This window comes from Podarcis pityusensis (assembly GCF_964106645.2).
Source record: "Podarcis pityusensis genome assembly, chromosome: W".
Lineage (NCBI taxonomy): Eukaryota > Metazoa > Chordata > Lepidosauria > Squamata > Lacertidae > Podarcis > Podarcis pityusensis.
In genome coordinates this window covers 2,204,682-2,229,816 of record NC_138045.1, presented here as the reverse complement: position 1 = coordinate 2,229,816, position 25,135 = coordinate 2,204,682, and the positions used below count along the sequence as shown (strand labels likewise).

Genomic DNA, 25,135 nt, shown 5'->3' with positions numbered 1-25,135 from the left:
TCCTGAAAGTTGAACTTGGGCCTTAGGAGAGAATGACATTGTGATAACATTCCTGTGGCAATTTTCTGCAAAATGAGAGGTCCATTGAAGAGAGACTTCCAAATCCTTGGGGCTTTTGTGCCTCTGAAGTGAGGACAGATAACGCAGGGTCAGTTTCCACAAAATGCTAAACCAAACCATGGCTTAGTTCAAACTTGCAGGCGCTCAAAGAGGAGATGGTGGCTAGTTTGATTCGCCTTGAGGTCCTGCTACTGTGAGCTAAACCATGGTTTGGCTTGCATGTGTCTTCTGGACTTGGACATGTGGTTCAAACTTTAAGTGAGGCAAACCACAGGCTTAAGTTTGGAAAACTTGCTGTAGCCCAAACCAAGACCTAGCTCACAGCAGTAGAATACTGTAAGCAAAGCCATCACAGTCTCCTGTTCTGCGAACCCACATGCTCACACTAAGCCATGGTTTGGCATTGTATTAGTGTGAACTAGGTCACAGAAATCTCGGAACGGTCCGTTCTGGTGAGAGATGCACCTTTGTCCTCTCCTTTGCCCCACAGTCTTCGTACATGAAGGAGCTTAATGAAGATCAAAGGACAGCTATTGAAACTGCTTACACCTTTGTGATGAAGCTGCCTTCATTGCCCAAAGTTTGCTTGATCCATGGGCCACCTGGGACTGGGAAATCTAAGACTATCCTTGGGCTCCTTTACCGAATCCTCAGCAAGGTAGGTCAGGTTGGTAACACCCTGCATGTGCTGGTCCTTGTAAGATGTGTGAGAATATCGAGAAGGCTGGACAACAAATGGCATTCCAGTAATAATAATAATTATTATTAATAATAATAATATAATTTATTTGCACCCTGCCTTCCATATGCAGCTTCCAGCGTATATAAAGACGTAGTAAAACATTAAGCCTTAAAAAGCTTACCTATACAGGGCTGCCTTCAGATGTCTACTGAAGGTAATATAGTTACTCATCTCCTTGACATCTGATGGGAGGGCGTTCCACAGGGCACCACTACTGAGAAGGCTCTCTGTCTGGTTCCCTGTCACTTCACTTCTCGCAGTGGGAACCGCCAGAAGGCCCTCGGTGCTGGTTCTCTGTGTTCATGCTGGGCCAAGGGTGTTTAGGGATTTAAAGGTCAGCACCAACACTTTGAATTGTATTGGGAAACATACTGAGAGCCAAGGTACATCTTTCAGGACCAGTGTTATATGGTCTCGGCAGCCGCTCCCAGTCACCAGTCTAGCTGCTGCATTCTGGATTAGTTGTAGTTTCCAAGTCACCTTCAAAGGTAGTCCCACATAGAGCGCATTGCGGTAGTCTAAGCAGGAGATAACTAGACCATGTATAACTCTGGTGGGACAGTGCGCAGGCAGGTAGGGTCTCAGCCTGCGTACCAGGTGGAGCTGGTAGACAGCCGCCCTGGACATAGAATTAACCTGGGACTCCATGGACAGCTGTGAGTCCAAAATGACTCCCAGGCCGCGCATCTGGTCCTTCAGGGGCACAGTTGCCCCATTCAGGAACAGGCTGTTGTGTGTCACATGCCTGTTTACTTTCAGCACTCGCTGGGAACTTCCGTTTGCATATAGCTTTTGCTTTGCTGTTTTGCTGGACACGAAGGGATGCAGACATGTTTTCCTTTGTTCCTGAACTATGCTGAATAAATGCTGTACATTATGCTTGCACATCTCTCTGTCTGCCTCTTCTGCTGTGAGGTGATTTACACACTCTGCTGACAGAGCGTGCACGGGTCTCTAAACGTATCTGAGGCTTGTGTGACTGTTTGATGCTGTTCCAAGGGAGACCGGCTGCCAACTGGTGGCTGGAGCCAGCTGGGGGCCTGTCTGATGCCTGCCTGATGCCCCCGACTCCTGGCAGTATCCCAACAAAAGGGTTTCGGGCCCAGATCCATGGCGCTTACAGGAGAGTAAGACTGCTGATGGCTCCCAGCAGAGACAGAGGTATGTGAAGCTGATTGTCCCGGCCACAGCTAGAAGGCTTTTGAAGTCTGTGCCAAGAACCAATTAGGCCGGAGAGAGAAGCACGCTATGTCTGATTTACGACGTGCTTAAGATAAGGCTGATTGTAAATTGTATCCAGTTCCAAGGCTTGTGTGAAGAGCAGGAATGGATCTTTTACAAGCCTCAGATGGGGTTCCGTGCCCAAAGCTTAATGGCCACAGTTATCAGACCTGGGCAAGGTACTGCAAGGCCAGTTGAGAAGGCTTGGTGTGTGGCACACTGTTTCTGAGGACCCCCAAGCACCTCTGATTGATGCATGGGTTGTACAAGATTCAAGAGCCATGGGGGTAATTCTGCTCTCAGTAGCTCCAGAAGAGTTAATTACCCTGGCTGGCAAGACCAGCTCGCGTGAGATGTGGGAGGGGCTTCAGGCCTCACATCTCCAACAAGAAGCTAGGTCTGTGTTGCTTTACTTCAAAAAGCTGCACAAGAAGTGTTTGGAGCCGGGGGGGGGGGGGACCTCAGAAGTCATGTCCTAGAGTTACAGAAACTCAGACAGGAATTGACTCAAAAGAGGTTTCAACATGCCAGAATCTCTGTTTGCAATCCTTATCCTGGATTCTTTAGATGTGAGCTGCCGCGCTGTGGCGAGCCAGCTGGCAACTCTTCCTGCGCAGGAGCTCACAGCTTCAAAAGTTTTGGTGACCTTGCAAAACGAATATGATTGGAGGAATGCAGCTGAACCAGCTTGTGTGCTTCAGGGGGAGCAGTGTGGGAGAGCATTCCAGCCTCCAGGGGGAGCCAAGGCGTTGGCAGCTGTGAAGTGCTGGAACTGTGGAAATCAGGGTCACTTACAACGTCATTGCCCAAAGGCTGGAGGGAAACAAAAGAAGAAGCCTGCAGATGGCCAGAAGCAGGGGGGCAAGAAACCCAAGCTGGTGAAAAACAAGGCTTTGTTTGCTGGAACTGCTTCTCCAAAGGCCAAAGGCAGATTGGTTGTGGATTCAGGAGCGTTGACGCACGTAGTGAAGGATCGGCTTCTGTTTATTTCCTTCACACCTCAGGATGGGGAAATTCAGCAGGCTGATGGTAAGACTCTGAGAGTTGCAGGAGTCGGGACAGTGAAACTGGCAAGTCTGCATACAATCATCAGCAAAGTACTTTTTGTTCCAGATTCTGCAGACAATTTGCTCAGCATCCCACAGCTGACTGAGCAAGACTTTGAGATTTCTTTCAAGAAGGGCATCTGTGTCATCAGGAAGGGCAAAGAGGACATTTTGCATGCAAAGTTTGTTGATGGCTTGTTCTTGATAACTTATGATGACAAAGCTGTTGGTGTGTCTAATGTTGAATCTTTTTGTGTTGCACAAACTAACAAAGTTCTTCATGCAGGATGTATTCACGAGGCGCACCGAAGATTTGGTCACATGTCTTGTCAGGCACTGGCCAAAATGGCTGGGTTGGTTCAGGGTTTGAACATCAAGCCCTGTAAGTTTCACATGAAATGTGTATCTTGTGCAGAGAACAAGGTGAAGGTTGCTCCAAAAGGCAAGGTGTCTAGCAGACAGGCTTCCAAACCCTACCAGCTAGTCCACGCAGACCTGGTTGGTCCACTTGCTCCCTCTTTGGGTGGAGCAAGGTACTTCATGGTTTTAATTGATTCTTTTTCTAGGTACATTCATGTGTTTATGCTCCAGCAGAAGTCAGAAGTGTTTCCTAGGTTCAAGGCGTTCTGTGCTTGGTTGGAGAATGCTCACAGTAAACGCATTGGCTGTTTGTTTACTGATTGAGGCGGTGAATTCACTTCTCAGCAGTTTGAAGCTTTCCTGACTGAGAAGGGACTCCAGCACGACCTCTCAAGTCCCAGATCTCCATGGGAGAATGGACTTTGCGAGTGGGCAAACCAAACTTTGCTGCAAGGCCTAAAAACCTTGTTGCATGATGCCAATCTCCCTGAGAAATATTGGGCGGAGTCTTTGAATACTTTTGTTTATACGTATAATAGGAGACTGTCATCGCCTATTGGTTGTGCTCCCTATGAGAAGATGTTTGGTAAGAAACCTTACGTCAAGCACATGAGAATCTTTGGTTCTGACATGTGGGTCCGCACCCCACAGAGCAGCAAGCTTGGGAAGCGTGGGACACATGGTTTGTTCATGGGGTACGAAAAAGGTGCGTACAGGCTATTCATGACTGTCCATTAGGTTCACAAAGAGTGTTGAGTACAATCCTAAGTGGGGGGGGGGGGGTGTGGGAATTTTCCAGAGTCACTCAGAGGAGGATGAAGATGATGAGGAAGCTGAGGATGATGATCAGAGTTCGGATTCTAGTTCAGTGGGCGGCGCTGCTGCTGCTGTCAGCGACAGTGATGACACAGCAGACTACAAGAGCGCAAAGGCCTCAGTCAGACCATCTGATGCGTCTGACATTGAACTGGAAGAACCCCTGTTCACCATTGGCCACTTTTCTCCTAAGAAGGAGGAGATGAGTGCAGAAGACTTGCGTCTAGCACGCAGATCTGAAAGGGCCAAAAAAAGGCAAACCTCCAAAGAGATTTGCTGATGAGTTTGCTAAGACAGCAACTGCTGTTCTTGGTAGCTCAGAAAAGGTGTGGGAACCTTCAAGCTTCAAAGAGGTCCAGGAGTTAACCTCGAAGGATGCTGAACCATGGCTTAATGCCATGAAGGCTGAAGTTGATTACTTGAATAGGAACCAAACCTGGGAGCTGGTGCCAACAGTCCCAGGAATGAGGCTGGTTGGCAGCAAATGGGTCTTCAAGGCCAAGACAGACCAGAATGGCAAGGTTGTCAGGCACAAAGCCAGACTGGTCGCCAGAGGTTTTTCACAGATACCAGGACAGGAATAGAAGAAGAAGAAGAGTTTGGATTTGATATCCCGCCTTTCACTCCCCTTCAGGAGTCTCAAAGCGGCTAACAATCTCCTTTCCCTTCCTCCCCCACAACAAACACTCTGTGAGGTGAGTGAGGCTGAGAGACTTCAAAGAAGTGTGACTGGCCCAAGGTCACCCAGCAGCTGCATGTGGAGGAGCAGAGACGCGAACCCGGTTCCCCAGATTACGAGACTACCGCTCTTAACCACTACACCACACTGGCTCTCCAATACCACAAGACCTACTCACCCACCGTCAAGTATGAGAGCATTAGACTAATGCTCAAGATTGTTGCAGAGGAGAAACTGCACGTTTCTCATCACAATGTGAACACAGCTTTTTTTGTACGGGATTTTGGGGGAGGAGCTGTATATGCTTCTACCTGATGGAGTGCAGGTACAGAAGGGAATGGTCTGTAAACTACGGAAGTCCCTATATGGCCTCAAGCAGAGTGCCAGGTGTTGTGACACAAAACTCACTGAGACATTGCTTTCTCTAGGTTTTCACCAAGGCATGTGTGTTTGTCAAAGAGGAGGGGCAAAACAAACGGTATTGTTTATGTTTTTTTGATGATCTTCTTTTGTTTTGGAAGAATCAGGCTTTGTACCAAAGCACCCTAGCTCAGCTGAAGGAGCACTTTGACATGAAGGATCTTGGTGAGGTATCCAACTATCTTTCTCTGCAGGTGGAGAAGGACCAAGCAGGTAATTTTCTGGTACACCAAACACAGAAAATTGCTGGTGTATTAACCAGGCTGAATTTGGTTGATGCAAACCCAGCAGAAACACTGATGGTGACAGTCCCCCACCCACCCCCTGCCCCCCTGAAACAGTACTTCTGTCTTGTCAGGATTCAATCTCAATCTGTTAGCCGCCATCTATCCTCCAACCACCTCCAGACACTCACGCAAGACATTCTTTTTTTAAAAAAAAAAATATTTATTAATAGTTTCAGAATTACAAAAAAAAGAAAAAATAAGAAACAACACTACAATACATAAAAAAGGAGAAAAAAAGCAAAACATAAAAGCCAATACAACAATACAGCAAAAATATAAAAAAGAAGAAAAAAAAGACACAAATCCCATATTACATATCTTTAACTTCCATTTGCTTGTTTCATTGACCTCCTCACACCTCCCTTTTTGTATTCTAGTTTAATTAGTTATTTCAGCAAGTTCTTTCCATCTTTCTCAATTTTTATTAGATAATTTATCTTAATTTATCTTAACAATTTAACCTATTAATTAACTCAACAAATCCTTTCCATCTTTTCCCCATATTCTGTTATTCAAATTACCATAATTTATTTAACCTTATCTTACCGTAAAATACCTTAGAGCTTGATACTTAATACTCAGTTATACATAACTCCTCATATCATTTCTACTAGAGCCATATAGTTTCATTCCAACATTTTCCCTAATATTCATTAATTTTAGATTAATTCCCTAAATAAAAATTTTTCTTTATAAATTTTCTTCCAGTCTTCATCCAACGTCTCTTCTTCCTGGTCTCGGGTCATGTCAGTCCTTACTGGTCCCACGATCTTAATCTCACAGCTGTAGAGTCCTCAAGTAGACTGCAGCAACAATTTAACAAGCTCCCTCTAGAGGAGACAATTTCTATTTGTATCCATCTTTTTAAGGCAAGTCCAACAAAGGAAAATTACTTTCATTTTTCAGATATTTTGTTTCTTTGGAATGCAAAAGGCAACATTGGAATCAGTTTATTTCTCTTCTTTAGCTATCTGTCAAAGTATTCCATTCACAGTCAATGAACCTCTCCAGCAATTTCTGTCTCTGACACCCCGTTCCCAGGTTAGAGACGGTGGAAACTTATCTTTCTTCACTCCCTCTCCTGCAGGCATTAAACAAAGTCCCCCCCCCTTTTCTCCTGATTCCAAGGGGGTTTCAGTAGTTATAAATGAAGGAAATTTAGACTTTTTTAACGACTTTCCAGGCTTTAGCTTACAAGGTTTTTGCTTCAGTCTATATACAAAAAGCGGAAGGCGGACTTCCTGTTTTGAACCTTCCCACTTCGGTGCCAAATTAAGATATTTCTTGATCCAATTTTCCGTTTCTACTCACGGGTACTTGTTTTAAATCCAATTGTCCACAGGAAAAAGTCAGCGCTCTCCGGCAATGGCTGTGCGGCTTCACTCCGTGAAAGTAGCAATCAGTTCGCAGCACCGCGCCGCTCACCCCACTTCACTCCGGAACCCCAAAATGGGATTCCCCGTGAGTAGGGGAGGCGCTCCTGGTGCCCTGCCGAACCCCACGTTCCCAGGCTTCCTCCGCCTGGGATTTCTAGTGGGTCCCCACCTTCGCCGCGGCGGGAAAACCCAGTTTCCACGGAGCCAGTTCCTCCGGTTGGAGGAACTCTGCCATTCGCCGATGGCGCTAACCCGGAAGTCCACTCACGCAAGACATTCACCCCCTTCACTGGTTCTGGTTCCTTAGCTGTCTCAGTGATTGTTTCATCGCCCTCAGCTCTGGAGAACATCACGGGGCTGTCCGGGCTCCATTCAGTTGGAGCGCTTTGGAGCCAGACAGTCGATAGCCCTGGTTAACTCCGCATTCCAGCAGTCCACCAGGGAATCCGCTGAAAGGCCATCAACATGGGATAAAACATTCCCTACCACTCTCTGGAAACCATTTTGTGAGGAGTGTGTGTGGTTGCTCACGAAGATAACAGCCAGGACTCCCACCTGTCTTTTACAGGTTTTATTGAGTGCAAAACTATGTACAGTCCAGAGGTCCAAAATCAATGTCTGCCTCAATCACTAGCAGATTCCGGAAGTGCCTTTTTCCTGTTTGCCCTCCAGCATAAAAGCCCGGGAAAACCACTCTCCCCCTCTTTTCCTTACGTGTAATTCCCTGGCAAAAAAAAAGAGGCACTTCCAACTCCCTGGGAGCGGTGTCGTGGCTCATCTCAGCCTGACTGAGCCTTTGCATCCTCCCCCCCTTTCTCTCGTCATCCGTTTCTCCTAAAGGCTCGCTTTCCCCAGACTCTGACAAGGTGCAGCTGCTCAACAAAGGAGGAGGCTGTCTGTACGTTCCTGTCCTCCCTCCCTTGAAGGCAGACCCCTGACACATTTGGATCCATTAAGTGGCGGGGGCGGACCATCCGAATCGGTCCCGCCTCCCTGCAGAGGGGAAGGGTCGCAGAAAAGTGAAGGATCGCAGGAAGTGATCCGACCATGGCACTTCTTTTGTTTTTGCTTTTACTTAGCGTTGGGATTCAACTGCTGGAATTTGCCCTGGGGCCGCCTGCAAGCCCCTGAAACTCCGAGCGTCCTCCGATGTGTGCAGCACTGAAAAAGGCATCTCCCTTCTTCTCCAGGGTGCTCCAGCAACATAAATCAGCTTGATTTATGCACACTATACTTCTAGCGTTACGCAGCAACAAGCGTGGGACTTTGTAGATCTAAGCTACTATTTATTTACACTCTATATACAGACTGTTAGGATCGTCCTACTCACGTGTAGGACACTGGCAGAGACACATGCCTGACTGGCATGTTCTCTCCCTCCTGGTCAGTCGTTCGGGAGCTTCAAAAGCTTTCTTCAGCCCAAACATCACAGTGGCTGATACCAAGAAGCATCAACACACTTAGGGATCCTACAGAGTATTTGCAGTTTGCATAACAGAACTCAGTAGCACAGCATTTTGGCTAATCTACTTTTATTTACATATAATACTTCCTCTTTCTCATCAGACAGCAAAAAGAAAAAGAACAAAAAACAATAGTCCCACTTCACGGAACACAGTAACATAAACATCCTGTCTCCGTCACTTCCCATACTGTGGAATGAAAACATACACCATCATGTGATAGACAACAATCCCATGACTGCAGACACGGAGCAAGAATCCTAACATCCTCCCCCGATGCATGAGCAGTGTTGTAGTCATCAGTGTAACTGCAACAACCATACAGATGTCATACACACAGTATACCCCTGTACCATCCATTCCACCCTTGGAACTACATGCAACTGGATTGGCCTTGGGCCTTACCATCTTGCACTTCTGACTAGTCTTGGCGTCATAGTTCTCCTGACTATCAAGAAGTTTCACACCTGGCTTTGTTGGGACTCGAACCCCAGCCTCGTTCCTCTCTGAGGAATCGGGGTTGGCACACATGGCCTTTGGACATGGTTCAGCTTCCTTCTCCAAGGAAACAGTGTCTACCCTTACAGCCTTTGGGTGTGGTTTCCCGTCCTTTGAGGACAAACCCTGTATCCCTTTCAAGACTTCGGATTCCAAGACCTGTGTCGAGCCACTAGCCACAGCTAAAACTGCAATAGCTGTGTTAGCAAACTCCTGAGCATACCTGGTGGTAGCTGTCTCAGATCTGTACACCAGGCACACGTCTTTCACTGTATCAGTGGAACTCGCCTCACTTTCAGCATCAGCAGCAGACTCAATATCTGAGTCTGAAGCAATGGGGTTGCCTTGGAAAACACACACATTTCCTCCCCATTTTTCACTGCACTCAACATCCCTAGTGAGTAAAATCATCTTGGCATGAGGTCTCAGTACTTTGTACAAGCCACCATACCCGAGGAAGAATCTATGCTTCCTGCCTTGTGACGTCTGCACCCACATGTCAGACCCATCTGTTGGTCCCTTTGCACATCTTGGGTTTACCTTGTCGCAGTCCCTAGCAGAACTTTTGTCTGAATCCAGGGAAAGGCCTTGCAAACTATGTTTGCTGAGCGTGTCACTCTGTTGCCTCTGAATCCATACATCAGAATCTCCATTACCAATAGGGTGTGAGGAGAACCTGAGCTTACAGGGTTAAACAGCTCAGAGTGTACGCTCTGCCTACTGGTGGGAGGGGGGAACTTCTACGTCAGTTCCGAGAGACTCAAGTCTTTGTTCTTTCTCTCTACTTTCGCTTTTGAGGAGAGAGGACGTGTTTTCGCGATGCTGTTCGCTGTGATAGATAATGGATAGTCTGCTGTAAATAAAACTGCTTTTAGCTGCTAAGATCCTGTGTGGACTTTATTTAAGCACACTGAAGAATGCACTGGAGTGTTTTGCAGTCTTCCTCTTGCCGCTGTTGATCTCTGCTATGCTCAGATATGTCGGACTTTGGAATGCAGAGGCCTACGCAGGGGAAGTGTGCCGGACCTCACGCTTATCTGAGCAATAAATCAATATACTCTGACAGTGTTGGGGAAGCAGCCCACCAGGTGCGGAGGAAAATGACGAGGAGTCATGGGTGAAGGTTTAAGCAAGGAGTGAGCTCTCCCAGCAGCCTTGCATGTTTATTAGCCTTGTGCACATTACATCATGTTGCATATACACGTGTAGCACTCGGGTGGAAAACAGCTAGGGTATGCATTTCTTAGAATAACTATTCTCTACCAGGACATAACTCCAGACAGCATGACAGCCGCGTAAGCTTTGTGGTTAGGCAGCGCGACAGTGACCCAGGCGAGTGAGGGGAACAAGTCAGCAGATGCTTCCTCTTGCACAATCTTGCACAAGGGTGCTATTTTTCTATTGCATCCCCACATGCCCTCCTTTTTTATATTATTTAATCAGAGTCATAAATTTCATTCCGAGGCAGAAGCTCGCCAGGGTCGCACACAGCGCGCTGGTAACCAGGTAGGCCGTCCATCCAGGTCCACTGCCGCGTAGCCGCGTCCCCAGGAGATGAGTGGCACAGGACCATGCCATGTTGGATCAGGTAGCTGTCTGTAAGATACAAGAGGTCGAGCCAAAGGCTCTGCTTTTCGAAAATGAATCTCAGCCGGTGTATATTCCCTATTATGGGGATACAAAAGATGGTTAAGAGTGAATAAAACAGTATGCACAATTGAAGGAATCTCGGCAGAGGGGGCATTTCGACCTCTAAGTTGTTTGGACAGCAGAGTCTTGAAGGTCAGGTGCGCCCTCTCCACAATCGCCTGTCCTGTTGAATTAAAAGGCAAACCATGGATTAATTTCACATTCCATAAATCACAAAAGGATGAAAACTGAGAGGAAATATAGGCTGGGCCATTATCCGTTTTAATGCTTTGTGGCTTACCCATCACAGCAAAACAGCGCAGGGTGTGCTGAATGACGTGACGAGCGGTCTCACCCTTCAATGGGGTGGCCCAGATAAATCCAGATGAGGTGTCCACTGTCAAGTGAACTTTTGAAAATGGGGCGAGCAGAGGGGTGTGAGTAACATCCATCTGCCAAACCGCAAGAGGGGACGTACCCCTAGGGTTCACCGCATCAAAAGGAATCATGGTTCGAGCTTTAGAACAGGTAGAACATTGAGAGACAATGTCTCGTGCCTGTGCAATAGGGATTTTAAACATTTTTGCCAAAACTTTAGCAGGCTGGTGAAAGGTAGAATGAGAGAGAATAGGGTCAGAAAACAAGGAAAACACTTCAGATCGCAGTGCAGCGTCTGCCACGGCATTTCCCTGAGCCAAAAACCCTGGGTGATTGGTGTGGGAACGAAGGTGTGCAACATAAAAAGGATGACGGCGTTCTTGAATAAGATACTGCAAGGTAGAAAAAAGAACAAACAAATCAGCATCTAACGCAGGCGTGATATAAGAAACAGGCAGGGAAGACAGAAGGCGATACACATATTGTGTATCAACAAGCAAATTAAAAGGTTTATCAGGAAAGAGTTGAAAGGCAAGGATTACAGCAGCAAGTTCAGCCCGCTGGGCGGACCTCTGTTGCTCAGTAAATTCAGTTTTCCATTTTTCACCCTCCTCCCATGCTACCACCCCCCGCGTTTTTGACCCATCAGTAAAAAGGGTAAGGGCAGAGGGGATGGGGGTTGGAGAAAGAGCAGTTTTTAAAGTATAGACAGTTTGAGAAAGAAAAGCCAGGCGTGGATCAGAGGGGGGATTATGCGTGATGGTTCCCAAAAAATCCACAAGTGCTACTTGAGTAGCCACGGAGGTGGAAATCAGGTGTTGTGTTTCTGTGAGTGAAAAAGGCAAATAAATTTTTTCAACGTCCAGTCCAGAGAGGGCTTTTGCTCGAGCGCGCCCTTTAATTACCAAATCCATTACAGCCGCTGGAGAGGAATAAATGTTACGCGGTGGAGTATGCGGAAGGTGGATCCATTCCACAATGTTGACACCCGAGGGGGCAGCCGATTTCTGTGAGTAGAGAATGGCTGTAGGCAGCAAAGGTGTGGAAAAAATTGCCAAGGATAACTGCACATTGTGCAGAGTGTCTATGCGATCCACCATTCGGTCTCTTAATAAAGCATTAACCTGTTGTAAGGCTTGTAGCATTTCTTCTGTAACTGAGATGACTTCTCCGGGTAGTTTGTGTCCTTGTAAGGCAGAAAACAATGGTGACAAGGTGCTAGTAGGCAGATTAAGGTAATTCTTTATCCAATTCAGGTGTCCCAAAAGTTGTTGATGGTCAACCAGCCGTAGGCGGGCAGGAAAAGACAATTGGGGAACAACCGGAATGGCAGCTTGTTGTGTCAATTTGTGTCCAAGATATAACATAGGCAAAGTTTGCTGAACCTTATCTGGGGCAATACACAGTCCAAAATCTGTGAGGGCAGATGTAAGGTCTCTTAATAATTCCACTGATATGTGCTTCGCAGCCACAAGGATATCAACTGGGTGGAGGCTTTGACAGGCTGGCGCTTCTCCCCCGACACCCAAAACCTGCGCAGCTGCCTTTGTGGGCCATTCGGGAGGCCAGTCTTGTTTAGCAATCACAGTAACATCTGCCCCTGTATCCAGAACCCCCTCTACCTCACGTCCACCCAGTGTCATTTTTAATGTAGGGCGCTGAGCTGTGAGAGGCATTGCAGCAGCAATTAAGGGGGGATTTGTAGGAGTTGTGGCATCCGCAGGGAGCAGTATGACTTTAGCCACTGGCGTGCCAGATGAAAAACCTAAGAGGGGGGCTGCTTGTTTAATTGCAGTCCCCAGTGGCGTCGGCGGAGGCTGATAATCTGGTGGTCGTGGCGGAGTAAAAGATGGTGGTAGAAGCGGTGCAGCCGGATATATGAAAGGCATATTCAGGACTGTTTTTTGTTGTGGTTGCAACGAAGCCAAGAGGATGTTTTTGGGCGTAAGAGTTGCCATGCAGCCACGGACTTTAGCCCAGGCACTGAGGACGTGAAGATTTATGCGGCCATGGCCATGAAAGTGGTCGCCAATTCTGTTCCAGGCTGGAATTTCCCATGTCCCATCCTCAGGGAACCATGGACAATGTTCATCTATGGCCAGAATCAATGCAATTAGATCACCTTCAGGAACTTGCTGTTTATTTTCCCGAAGGAGGTGCTGCATGTCTTTTAAAAATTGTTTCTGAGGGTTGGAGAGCGCAGAACCCATGATAAAAATAGAAAAATAGCTACTCACCGGGGATCCGAAGATGAGAAGGCGCCTTGAGCCACAGCCGGGCGGGTGAGTAGCAGGGAGGACCGTCTTTGACAGCACGCGTCCTGGAAGCCGTTCAGGCAATCACACGAGGCACCATTTGTCGGGGAACCAGCCCACCAGGTGCGGAGGAAAATGACGAGGAGTCATGGGTGAAGGTTTAAGCAAGGAGTGAGCTCTCTCTCCCAGCAGCCTTGCATGTTTATTAGCCTTGTGCACATTACATCATGTTGCATATACACGTGTAGCACTCGGGTGGAAAACAGCTAGGGTATGCATTTCTTAGAATAACTATTCTCTACCAGGACATAACTCCAGACAGCATGACAGCCGCGTAAGCTTTGTGGTTAGGCAGCGCGACAGTGACCCAGGCGAGTGAGGGGAACAAGTCAGCAGATGCTTCCTCTTGCACAATCTTGCACAAGGGTGCTATTTTTCTATTGCATCCCCACATGACAGGTTATGGGCAATTACTGCAATTAGAGGAAGCCTGCCTTTGATGTGCTGTGTGCCTAAAAAGGCTGAGAACCTGAGAAGCTGCTGTTTTTGCTGCCGGAAGGCAAAAGTCCTGCTTTGAGGCTTGGCCTGGGAGAAAGCAGGGAAGCTGGCTGCAATGCTGTGTGCTGCAAAGAGCCACTGGAGGCCTCTCCTTTGAAGCTGGCTGGTACGCGTGAGTACGTCAAAGCCCCAATGGGAGCACTGGGGGAGGACATGGCTGAGCTCCAGGACTTTTATGATGTCCCGTTTGAAAAGCTCACAACCCAGTCCTGGGATATCTGGGTTAGAAGAGTCAGGGGGTGGTTTTTGGCCACAGGGTTCTGGAGTATAGCCCAGAAGGAGCCGGCCCCACCCATGCCAGTTGCTGCTGAAGAAGGAGGAGCAGAACGGGAGGCTGCTTTGCTGGAAGATAGAGAGCAGAGAATGCAAAGGGAGCTCTGCATGTTGAGAGCAAGCGTGGACGCTATCCTGTTGCCCCACCTGGAGGGCGTTGAATCGGCTCAGGCCGCCTGGCAGGTGCTGAGGAGTCTGTGTGAGAACTCAGCAGGAGCCCAGGGCCGGGAGAAAGCCGAGAGCAGGGAGGAAGCCGAGAGCCCAGAGGGGGCTGCTAGCCATGTTCCTGAAGTTACAGCTGGGAGTAGCTGCTTTGTCTCCGAGGGGCCGTGTGATGTTGAGGCCTACAACCAGAGTGCTGGGGAGCGTGCAGGCCCAGGCTGTGCACCCAAAGGTGGGGGTGCTGGGAACAAAGGAATGGCTGAAGAGGGAGCTGTGAGAGCTGTTGCTACGTGTCACCGCTGTTATCGCTGTGGCTCCCCCTCCCATCTGGTGAGAGAATGTCCATTGGAGCAACAGCCGAAGGTCGTCTCCCGTAGCAACCAGATAAAGGGCTCGTCTTCAAAGCGTGGGAAAGGCAAGCCGAAGGCAGCTGGCAGAGACACTGAACGTAAACATTTGGCTGCCTCTATGGCTGTAGTCAAGAGTTGTCAACAGGATGCTGTGCTGGCTTTTGTGATCGACAGTGGAGCCTCCCATCACCTAGTGCCATCTGCAGGATTCCTGGAGAACTGCACCTCTGTAAAATCTGGGAAGACTGTCTGTTTAGCAGATGGGACTCGACACCCACTCACGCAGACTGGCTCACTGTTTTGTTCTTTCTTACAGGATTCAATCCAGGCTTTTGTTGTTCCAGGACTGTCCTGGAACTGTCTGTCAGTGCACTTCTTGCTGAGAACTACAGAGTGTGTTTTGAGAACAATAAGTGTTCTATTTCCAAGAATGGACAGCACCTAGTCAGTGTTGAATGTAAAGACAGGTTGTTTGTGATAAATGCTTCTTTTGCAGGTCCAGATGACACGGAGGAGGCTCAGGCGCAGTGTGCCAATGTTCCAGTTCATGATGCGTGTCCCCACTTATGGCACCGACGCATGGCACACGTGTCCTGGGGGTCAGTGATGAGGATCCCAGAGTATACGCAAGGGTGCAAAATGAAATCATGTGCTAAGTTTCTAGATTGCAGAGCGTGCAAGTCCGCAAAGGTGAAAACGTGCACGTACCCAAGGTCTGAGAGGGTGACCACTAGGGCTTTTCAATTAATTCATGCAGAATTGTGTGGACCGTTTTCTGTGAGCAGTTTGGACGGAGCCAAATTTGCGCTGGTTCTGATTGATGACCATATGAGGAATTCTTGGTCCTTCTTGCTTCAACGCAAAGATGAAGCTGCGCCGCTAATCAAAGACTGGATTGCGGCTGTGGAACTGCAGTTTTCCACACGGGTGCAAAACTTTCAGAGCGATCGCGGTGGGGAGTTCACCGGGTCTGCACTGCAAAGTTTCTTCCGCAAAAAGGGGATTCAACACAGGTTGACTTCTCCACACAGTCCCCAACAGAATGGGATCGCGGAACGCAGAAATAGGACTCTAGGGGAGATGTCCGCAGCGCTTTTGTTTGATGCCAGGCTCCCACAGCGCTTTTGGGGGGAGGCTTGGCGAACGGCCAACTTTATTCTGAACAGGTCGTTCAATTCAGTGGTAGGTGACACACCGTACTTCTTGCTCCATGGCAAGAAACCGAAGGTGCACTACTTCCGCGTTTTTGGCTGTGAGGCTTGAGTCCTCATACCAAAGGCCAAACGCAAGAAAGGTGAACCCAGGTCCCAAAATATGATTTTTTTGTGGGTATGAGCCAGGGACCAAGGGGTGGAGGTTTGTGTATCCGTCAGGGAATCAGTCCAGGATTCTGCTCAGCAACAGTGCTGAATTCTGTGAGCAGAGTGGCTGGGCAAGGATACATGGGAACCCTGACATCCTGTCAGAGAGTCTGCTAGACTCTGCTGATGAAGGAGAGGAAGAGGTTGAACCTGCTACTGAGGCTCAGAGTCCAGGCCCATTGCAGGCAGAGGGGAGAACTTCTCCCAAGGCTGTGAAGAGTGAGCAACGCAGTGCTCCATCTTCCCCCACAGGTTCGGCTGAGAAGTCCAGAAGGCGCAGTAAGTCAGAGGGGGAGCTCTCTGATGCCAAGGACGTTCTGGCTGGCCCTAGTGGGTCAGAGGGGGTTCCTGAAGTAGTGCTGCACCGTTCAACGCGGACGACCAAGGGGAAACCTCCTGAAAGGTTTGCCGTCACTAGCGTGTGGGTCGGAATGGCACAGTGTGAACCCGAGAGTTTTGAGGATGTTCAGAAACTGCCTCAAGAAGAAGCCAGGAAATGGCATGAGGCGATGCAGAAGGAGATGAACTCAAGGGAGTCGCTAGGTGTGTTCTCCCTCACGAAGTTGCCGGTGGGTGAAAAGGCAGTGGGTAGCCGCTGGGTTTACCGTCTTAAACCCACAGCGACAGGAGAACCGCAGTATAAGGCCAGACTAGTGGCGAGAAGATTCACGCAGCGCAGGGGGTTGCATTATACGGAAATTTATGCGCCCACATGTAGGAGTGAGTCTCTACGCTTGGTCTTGGCCATCGCTGCACAAAGAGGTTTGCTGGTGCATCACTTTGATGTGGATGTTGCTTACTTGAACTCAGACCTCCAGGAGGATCTGTACATGCTTCCTCCTCCTGGGTTTGAGGGCAATGAGCAAGGTACTGTGTGGAAACTTCACAGGTCAATTTACGGCCTGAAGCAGTCGGCCAGGAATTGGAACTTGTGCCTGAATGAAGCTTTGGAGAAGCTAGGTTTCAGGAAGAGTCTTGCTGACAGTTGCCTGTTCCTTAGAGGATCAGGAGACTCACAGGAACTGGTGTTGTTTTATGTTGATGACATCATCCATGTTGGAAAGGCAGACAAACAGGTGCAGAAGTTTGCCAAAGAGCTTGGGAAACGGTTTCAGCTCAAGAACCTGGGTGCAATAAAGATCTACCTAGGCGTCCAGATAGCGAGAACTGAGGATGGTAGCTTCTTGCTCAGTCAGAAAGGCAAGATTGAGCAGTTGCTTGAGAAGTTCAGAATGTCCGATTGTGCAGGAGTTCGGACACCCATTTAGACGAACTTCGTGAAAGATAGCCAGCAAGCAGAAAGTGCTGAGTTTGAGAATGCTGAGCTCTTTCAGTCAGCTCTAGGTAGTCTGTTGTATCTGTCCCAATGGAGCAGACCAGACATTGCCTTTGCTACCAACCTGCTAAGTAGGGAAGCGTCAAAGCCCAGTGTGAGTGCTTGGCACGGTATCAAGCGGGTACTGCGCTACCTGCAGCATACCAAAGACTTCTGTCTTAAGCTGCCAGCTGAAGGTGAGGCGAAGTTCACATGCTATGCGGACAGTGACTGGGCGAATTCGCAGGACCGCAAGTCTGTGTCTGGGTTGGTGATAAAGTTTGGGAAGTCACTAGTTGGGTGGAAGTCCCGGAAGCAAAGTCTCATTGCGCTGTCTTCCACTGAGGCTGAATTCAGTGCACTGTCAGATTTGTGCCGGGAACTAGAGTTCTATAGATGCTTGGTGCAAGAGATCTATGGGGATTGTAGCTTGCCCATCACGGTTTGGGAAGACAATCAACCCTGTTTGAAATTGGCTGAATCTGCGCAATTTAATTATTTTTTTTTTAATATAGATTTTTATTGGTTTTACAGCATTTTTTAAACAACACAAACAAATAAAAAGACAAACAAACATGTATAGTTTCACAACCTTTTTTCCATAACCTTCGTTTCTCGGACTCCCCCATACCTCCCCTTTCTGCATCCCTGTTTGCAAAATTATTTCAGCAGCTTTTGAGCAATTTTATCAAATATATGTCCTCTTAGTCCTTTCTCTAACTTAATCTTATGTCACTGTTTCCCCTTTTCTCTCAGCACCTCGGCATTTTAGCATTCATCAATTTTATAATAGCTCTTAAGATAAGTTTTAAATTTCTTCCAGTCCTCTTCCGCCGTCTCTTTCCTCTGATCACGGATTCTGCCAGTCATCTTGAATCTGCGCAATTTAAGGCCAGAACCAAGCATCTGGACATACGTTTCCAAAATGTGTGTCAGAGTGTTCAGTCAGGTTTGATACGACTGAAGTACTGTGCCAGTCACAGTAACCTGGCCGATGGATTTACCAAACCTTTAAGCTTCCAGCGTCATGGGGAGTTTTGTGGTGGTTTGGAGTTGGGGGTAAGTTCTGTACTTACTTTCTCCACCGCAGCGCAGAGCGAGATGGGGTGTGAGGAGAACCTGAGCTTACAGGGTTAAACAGCTCAGAGTGTACGCTCTGCCTACTGGTGGGAGGGGGGAACTTCTACGTCAGTTCCGAGAGACTCAAGTCTTTGTTCTTTCTCTCTACTTTCGCTTTTGAGGAGAGAGGACGTGTTTTCACGATGCTGTTCGCTGTGATAGATAATGGATAGTCTGCTGTAAATAAAACTGCTTTTAGCTGCTAAGATCCTGTGTGGACTTTATTTAAGCACACTGAAGAATGCACTGGAGTGTTTTGCAGTCTTCCTCTTGCCGCTGTTGATCTCTGCTATGCTCAGATATGTCGGACTTTGGAATGCAGAGGCCTACGCAGGGGAAGTGTGCCGGACCTCACGCTTATCTGAACAATAAATCAATATACTCTGACATAGGGTGCCTTTGTAAGATACCCATATCGCCTCCTTCCTTTGCTTTGTCCTGAGCACATTTGGTACACCTGACCATCTTCGTGTCAGACACCAGCAATCTGGAAGACCCATGCACACATCCTGCATGAAAAAGATGGTTATCAGACATAGCATCACTTGTCTCTCCAACTTTCCCACCATCCCCCATGTTAACATCACAACATAGTAAGAACAAGCCATTTATAATGTCGCTTTCGTTCTTCTGGATGGTTGCACGCTGTTTGTTGACATAAACAGAACATCCAGGCTGCATCAGCTGGGCTTCTCAACCTGGAATGAAAAACACATTAGACATCACAACTTTACAGCTTTTCGGTTCCACGATCCCGGTGCTATGTACCTCCAAGAAGTCTCCACCCGATTGGTGGATCAGACCTGTAATGGATTTAGGGGTTGCTCGTGCGTAAGTTGCCGCCACTCCTGGCTAGGTTACCTGGTTAAACCCTTTCTGACTGAACAGCCTCTAGCATCGTGACTGTCTCAGTCGCTGGCAGAATCCGTCAGTGGGCGTTTCTTAAACTTCTTCCAGCACAAAAGTTCTTTGACGCCTAGTCTCCGCCTAGACTCCCTGCGCGGAAGCCTTCTGCGCAGGGAGGGTGTGGGCAGCGGAGGACCCGTACTCTCTCCGCTGGTCTCTGGCGAGGAGTCTTGGAGCCTCCTCTCCGATTCCCCCATCTGCCCCCCTTCTCTACTGGTGTTACGCTGATTTCCTTCCCCAGCGGACGGGCTGCCTCTCTCCCTACTGGGACCCTCTCCGGCATCCCTCTGGAGCCTTCCCTCCGCCTCTAGCTCCGATGGCAGTTCCCTGACAGCTACAAAATGGTTATCCTTGGGATGAGACAATATCTTTGCTGCATCTTTGCATCTCTGGCCTTGCTTCATGTCGCCCGTCGGAAACGCTGCAAATGTTCCTGACTTTTGAACTCTGTCCAAACTTCTCACAGGAAAAACTTTCCAATGCTTCAAACACAGCAGTGCCACCTGCTGGTCGCAGTGAAGATTGGGATGACATGGCAGTCAACTCCCCTTGCTACTCCTGCTTTGGAGATTTCTGGCCCTTAACAGGAACAGGAAACAACCCCCTTGTGCATTCTTCCTTCAAAAGCCTCTCTTCTGTGAAGCTTTCAGTGTCAGGAACACAACCCTCTCTGGGATACTGTATCAGCTTTCCCTGGGGTATTACTTCTGGCAGTCCGCTCAGCAATTGCCTCCCACTGCGTGTGGGCGTCGGAGACAGCAAATCTAGCCCTCCGAACCTCTCTGGCATCCCGTTTAGCAGCCCCCGCCATCTTGAAGTGTCCATCGTGTGACGCAGCTTCAATTCCTGCTGAACATACACACTGTCTGGCATAAGACACAGCCTTTGTCTCAAACTGCCTTTTCAGTTCCAGGAACAAAACAACCCACCCCCCCCATTCTTCCCAGGCTTTTTGCCTTGTCTGCTATTATGCAGCTTCATCGGGGGACTTACTCCCCCATAGCTTCACAAGTCTTGCCGCAGCACTCCTCCAGCTTTCACTTTCTGCCGCTACCCATTCTCTGCTCAGGGAATGATTCAGAAGCATCGGGAAATGTCCTCCCTTTGTAGCACATAAATCAGGGCTACATTCTTGGCAAAGGCTTGCAGCACCAAGCAGCTTTTCTCTCTCTGTCAAAAAGCAGCTTTTCCCATTTTCTCTACGTAACTTAGGGAGTGGGATTTTTGCCCCTTCTAGAAAGGTCTATTCCACGGCTTAGTTCAAGCTGAAACTACCTTTTTACAGTCCTTATCAGACGGCCACTATAAATCAACCCTTCTTCTGCCAGCTGTAATTAGTGCCTGGCAAGAACTTCAAAGGCCTCTCGCCTTCTTCTGTGCACGGGCACAAAAACAGTCCAGCCTGTCTTTGCTTTCACTTTTAGGCATTTGCTATACTCGCAGACTGTCTCCTTCTGCCTTCACTCTGCCAGTTCCAGGAGACTCCAACTGGGACAAAAACAGCCCCCGGTCCTTCCTCTGCTGGCACTGGGTCTGTGGGACCCTGGCAGAGACACATGCCCGACTGGCATTTTCTCTTCCTCCTGGTCGGTCGTTCGGGAGCTTCAAAAACTTTCTTCAGACGGAACATCACAGCGACTGATACCAAGAAGCATCAGCACACTTAGGGATCCTGCAGAGTATTTGCAGTTTGCGTAACAGAACTCAGCAGCACAGCATTTTGGCTAATCTACTTTTATTTACATATAATACACTTGGAGCATTCTGACTTAGCTGCTTCCTCTTTCTCATCAGACGGCAAAGAAAAAAAGAACAAAAGACAATAGTCCCACTTCACGGAACACAGTAACATAAACATCCTGTCTCCGTCACTTCCCACACTGTGGGATGAAAACACACTGTCATGTGATAGACAACAATCCCAAGACTTCAAACATGGAGTAAGAATCCTAACACAGACTACAGCATAATGGCGTCCGTTCTCTCCAGCGCCGCGAGAACAGAAGAAGTGAAAGTACAGTCCAAAGTACATACAATGAAAGAGAGATAAGGCTGTCTTCCGTTCCCACAGTCTTCTCAGACAGGCATGTGATTTACAACAAACTCAAATGCAGCGTCGGTGGAGTGAAATGTTAACACTCTCCCCCATTTCAGGTAACCAATGCTGCATAGGCTAACACAGCAGTAAGTGAAGTGAACATACTGTTGTCATACACATAATATACCCCTGTAGTACCCGTTCCACGTTTGGAACTCCCTGCAGCTGGACTGGCCTTGTGCCTGACCATTTTGCACTTCTGGTTACCTTCCTTCCATGGGACTAGAGCCTTAGCTCTGTTCCTGTCTGAAGAAACAGTGTTGACCCTTGCAGCCTTTGAGTGTGGTTTCGCATCCTTTGAGGACAAACCCTGTACCCCTTGCAAGACCTCAGGCTCTGAAACCTGTCCTGAGCTACTAGCCACAGCTATATTTGCAACAGCTGTGTTAGCAAACTCACGAGCATACCTAGTGGGCTTTCCCCCCATAGCTCTTCCAGATCTGCGCATCAGGCACAGGTCTTCTTTATAGGGCTTCTCTTCTTTGAGAGAATAGTGACTCATAGTGAACAGTGGTTCCTTCAATTCTCGATCAGACTGTTCTGATGGTCTGAGCGATGTAATTGCACTCTGGTAATCTGCTGCATCAGTGGAACTTCTACCTGTGCTCCCACTGTCACTGTCATTATCAGATTCCCCATCTGAGCCATCATCAATGGGATAAGTTTGGAAAATAGTTACATTTGTTGGGAGATAACGCCAAGGCCTTGTGCCTTCCCCCAATGCAGCGTCGCCCAGGATTTATCACTCCAGTCTCCCGTCACGCTAATGCGACCCATACCCTCCTGGGACATGAGCACACGACCAGCAGAGTCCAAAATAGACACGTTAGCCTTGAGGTGTAACATCTAATCCTTATTTATTGTAACGAAATCAAACATAAGAGTACAAACACTACAAAATAAACATGGTTCCTCTTTCTCTTCCTCGGAGAGAATGCTGAAACAAAACATCACTGTGAGAGAACAGTGGGAGGAAGGGAGCAAACAGTGTATCTCCCTTTCTGCTTATATAGCTGTAACAATCAGCAGCTGAAATGCATTACATACAGACACGTGATCCAACAATCCTATAACTGCAGCATAGGGAGGGGTGAAATCCTAACATCCTCCCCCATTTCAAGTAACCCGTAGCTGCAGTGTTTCAGCCTAACTGCAACCGCTGTATATAAATCTGAAGTTGTTCCCTGTTAACAACTTTTGATAACAGATTGGCTGGAATTTCATTTCCCAGCATGTAGGACACTTGAATAAGTCCTTTCTGAATACACTCCCTTGCACGTTGTAATCTTAATTGTAAGTGTTCTTTGCTTACATCCCTCTGTAGCGAGTAAAGACAAACATGCTCTATTGTCCTGATACATTTAAATAGGACATTTCACATTCACTCTTAGGTCTTTAAACAGCTGTAATAACCATTCACAATCTAGAAGTGCATATGGCAGTGCATTCAATTCAACCTTGTAAGAATTTAGGCTTACTGTTGTCTGCTTTTTACATGACCATTCGAAAATACATTGGTTATACATGTAGCACACTCCAGAAGTGCTCTTGCTGTCTGTGATGTCACCTCTGAAACTTGCATCTGCAAAAATCTCAAGACCTCCAGATTTTTGGTTGGTAAATTTTAGTCTGTAGTGCATAGACCTCTTTAGATAGCGTGCTATGCGTTTCAGTGCCTTCCAGTCTTTAATCGTAGGATTGTTAGTGTGTCTGCTCAGCAAATTAGTGCTGACAGCTATATCAGGCCTCGAACACCGGGCAATAAAATTTAGCTTGCCTAGAATACATCTGTACAGAGCAACATCAGAAAATGCTTTGTCAGTGTCATCTAACAGCCTGTCACCATTGGTGTATCTACAGGGTTTGCGTCAACCAAATTCAGTTTGGTCAATACATTAGCAATTTTCTGTGATTGGTGTACCAAGATATCACCTCCCTGGTTTCTTTCTACCTCCAGAGAAAGATAGTTTGTTACATTGCCAAGATCTTTCATATCAAAATGCTCCTTCAGTTGAGCTAGGGTTATTTTGTACAAAGCCTTGATCTTTCCAAAAGAAAAGATCATCAACAAAGCATACACAATACAGTTTGTTTTGATAAACAAACATGGATCTGCTTTGCCTTGATGAAAGTCTAGAGAAAACAACGTCTCTGTTAATTAAGTATTCCAACATCGGGCACTTTGTTTGAGACCATACAAGGATTTTTTTGAACACAAATCAATCCTTTCTTTACCTATATTCCGTCAGGTGAATGTATATAAATCTGTTCACCCAGGTCCCCGTACAGAAATGCAGTGTTGACATCATGATGAGAAACGTTTAGTTTCTCCTTTGCAGCAATTTTGAGCATAAGCCTAATGCTCTCATACTTCATGGTGGGAGAGTAGGTCTCGTGATAATCTTGACCTAGTACCTGCGAAAATCCTCTTGCGACCAACCTGGCCTTATGTCTCACTACCTTGCCACTCTGGTCTGTCTTGGCCTTAAAGACCCATTTGCTATCAATTAGCTTCATTCCTGGTACCATTGGAACTAGTTCCCATGTTTTGTTTCTCTCTAAGGAATTTAGCTCAGCCTGCATGGCATTTAACCATGGTTCAGCATCCTTCGGGGTTAACTCTTTGACCTCTTGGAAGCTTGAAGGCTCTTGAATCTTCCCTGAGTTATTTATAACAGTTGTAGCTGTCTTTTCAAACTCATCAACAAATCTTTTAGGTGGTCTGCCCTTTGTGGCTCTTTCAGATCTGCAAATTATGCACAAGTCTTCAGGACTAATCTCCTCTTTCTTAGGAGAATCGCGGCCAATAGTAAACTGTGGCTCCAGACCCCAATCAGTGAGTGAGGCCTTTGCACTCTTGTAGTCTGCCGTGTCATCACTGTCATCAGCAGCACTACCACCTCTCACTGAACTGGTGTCTGAACCGGTGTCATCATCAGATTTCTCATCATTATTAGTATCAGGATAACATTGGAAAATTCCTACATTTTCTCCCCACTTTGCATTATATTCAACACTCCTAGTGAATCTCACTGTCTTCGTGTCAGACATTAATACTCTGTAAGCACCTTTTTCGTATCCCACGAATATTCCATGCATACCACGTTTGCTCAGCTTGGTGCTCTGAGGTGTGTGAACCCACATGTCAGAACCAAAAATTCTCAACTGTTTAACAACTGGTTTCCTGCCAAACAACTTTTCATAAGGTATGCAACCTATTGGTGAAGAAATGTTTCTGTTATGCACATAAGTAAAACAATTGAAAACTTCGGCCCAATATGAATCAGGCAAATTAGCATCACTCAAGAGATTTCATGCCCTGCTGGAGCGTTTGATTTGCCCTTTCACAGAGACCATTTTGCCATGGAGCTCTGTTGGATTCCTTTCTCAGCTAGAAAAGCTTCAAACTGCTGAGAAGAGAATTCTGCCGTCAGTGAAAAGACAACCCACTTGTCTCTTGTGGGCATTCTGCAGCCAAGCGCAGAATTCCTTGAACTTAGGAAACGCTTCTGACTTCTACTTGAGCAAGAAAACATAAATATATCTTGAAAACTGATCTATCCATACCATGAAATATTGTGCTTTACCTAAAGATGGCTTGAATGGACCAACAAGGTCTGCGTGCACAATTTGGTAGGGCTCTTTGGCTTCCTTGCCAGATATTTTACCCTTTGGAGCAACCTAGACCTTGTGTTCTGCACATGATTTACCGTATTTTTCGCACCATAGGACGCACCGGACAATAGGACGCACCTTGTTTTAG

At 47.4% G+C, this 25,135-nt stretch overlaps 1 protein-coding gene across 2 annotated transcripts in view; it reads left to right on the top strand.

The window, feature by feature from the left end:
• The window catches only part of LOC308467711 (putative helicase senataxin), a 228,626-nt gene that overhangs the window by 148,173 nt on the left and 55,318 nt on the right, over positions 1–25,135 (top strand). For both annotated transcript variants that reach the window (XM_080989412.1, XM_080989411.1), the window contains exon 13: positions 551–718. In XM_080989412.1, coding sequence (XP_080845538.1) covers positions 551–718 — 168 coding nt within the window. The remainder of the gene's footprint in view (positions 1–550; positions 719–25,135) is intronic.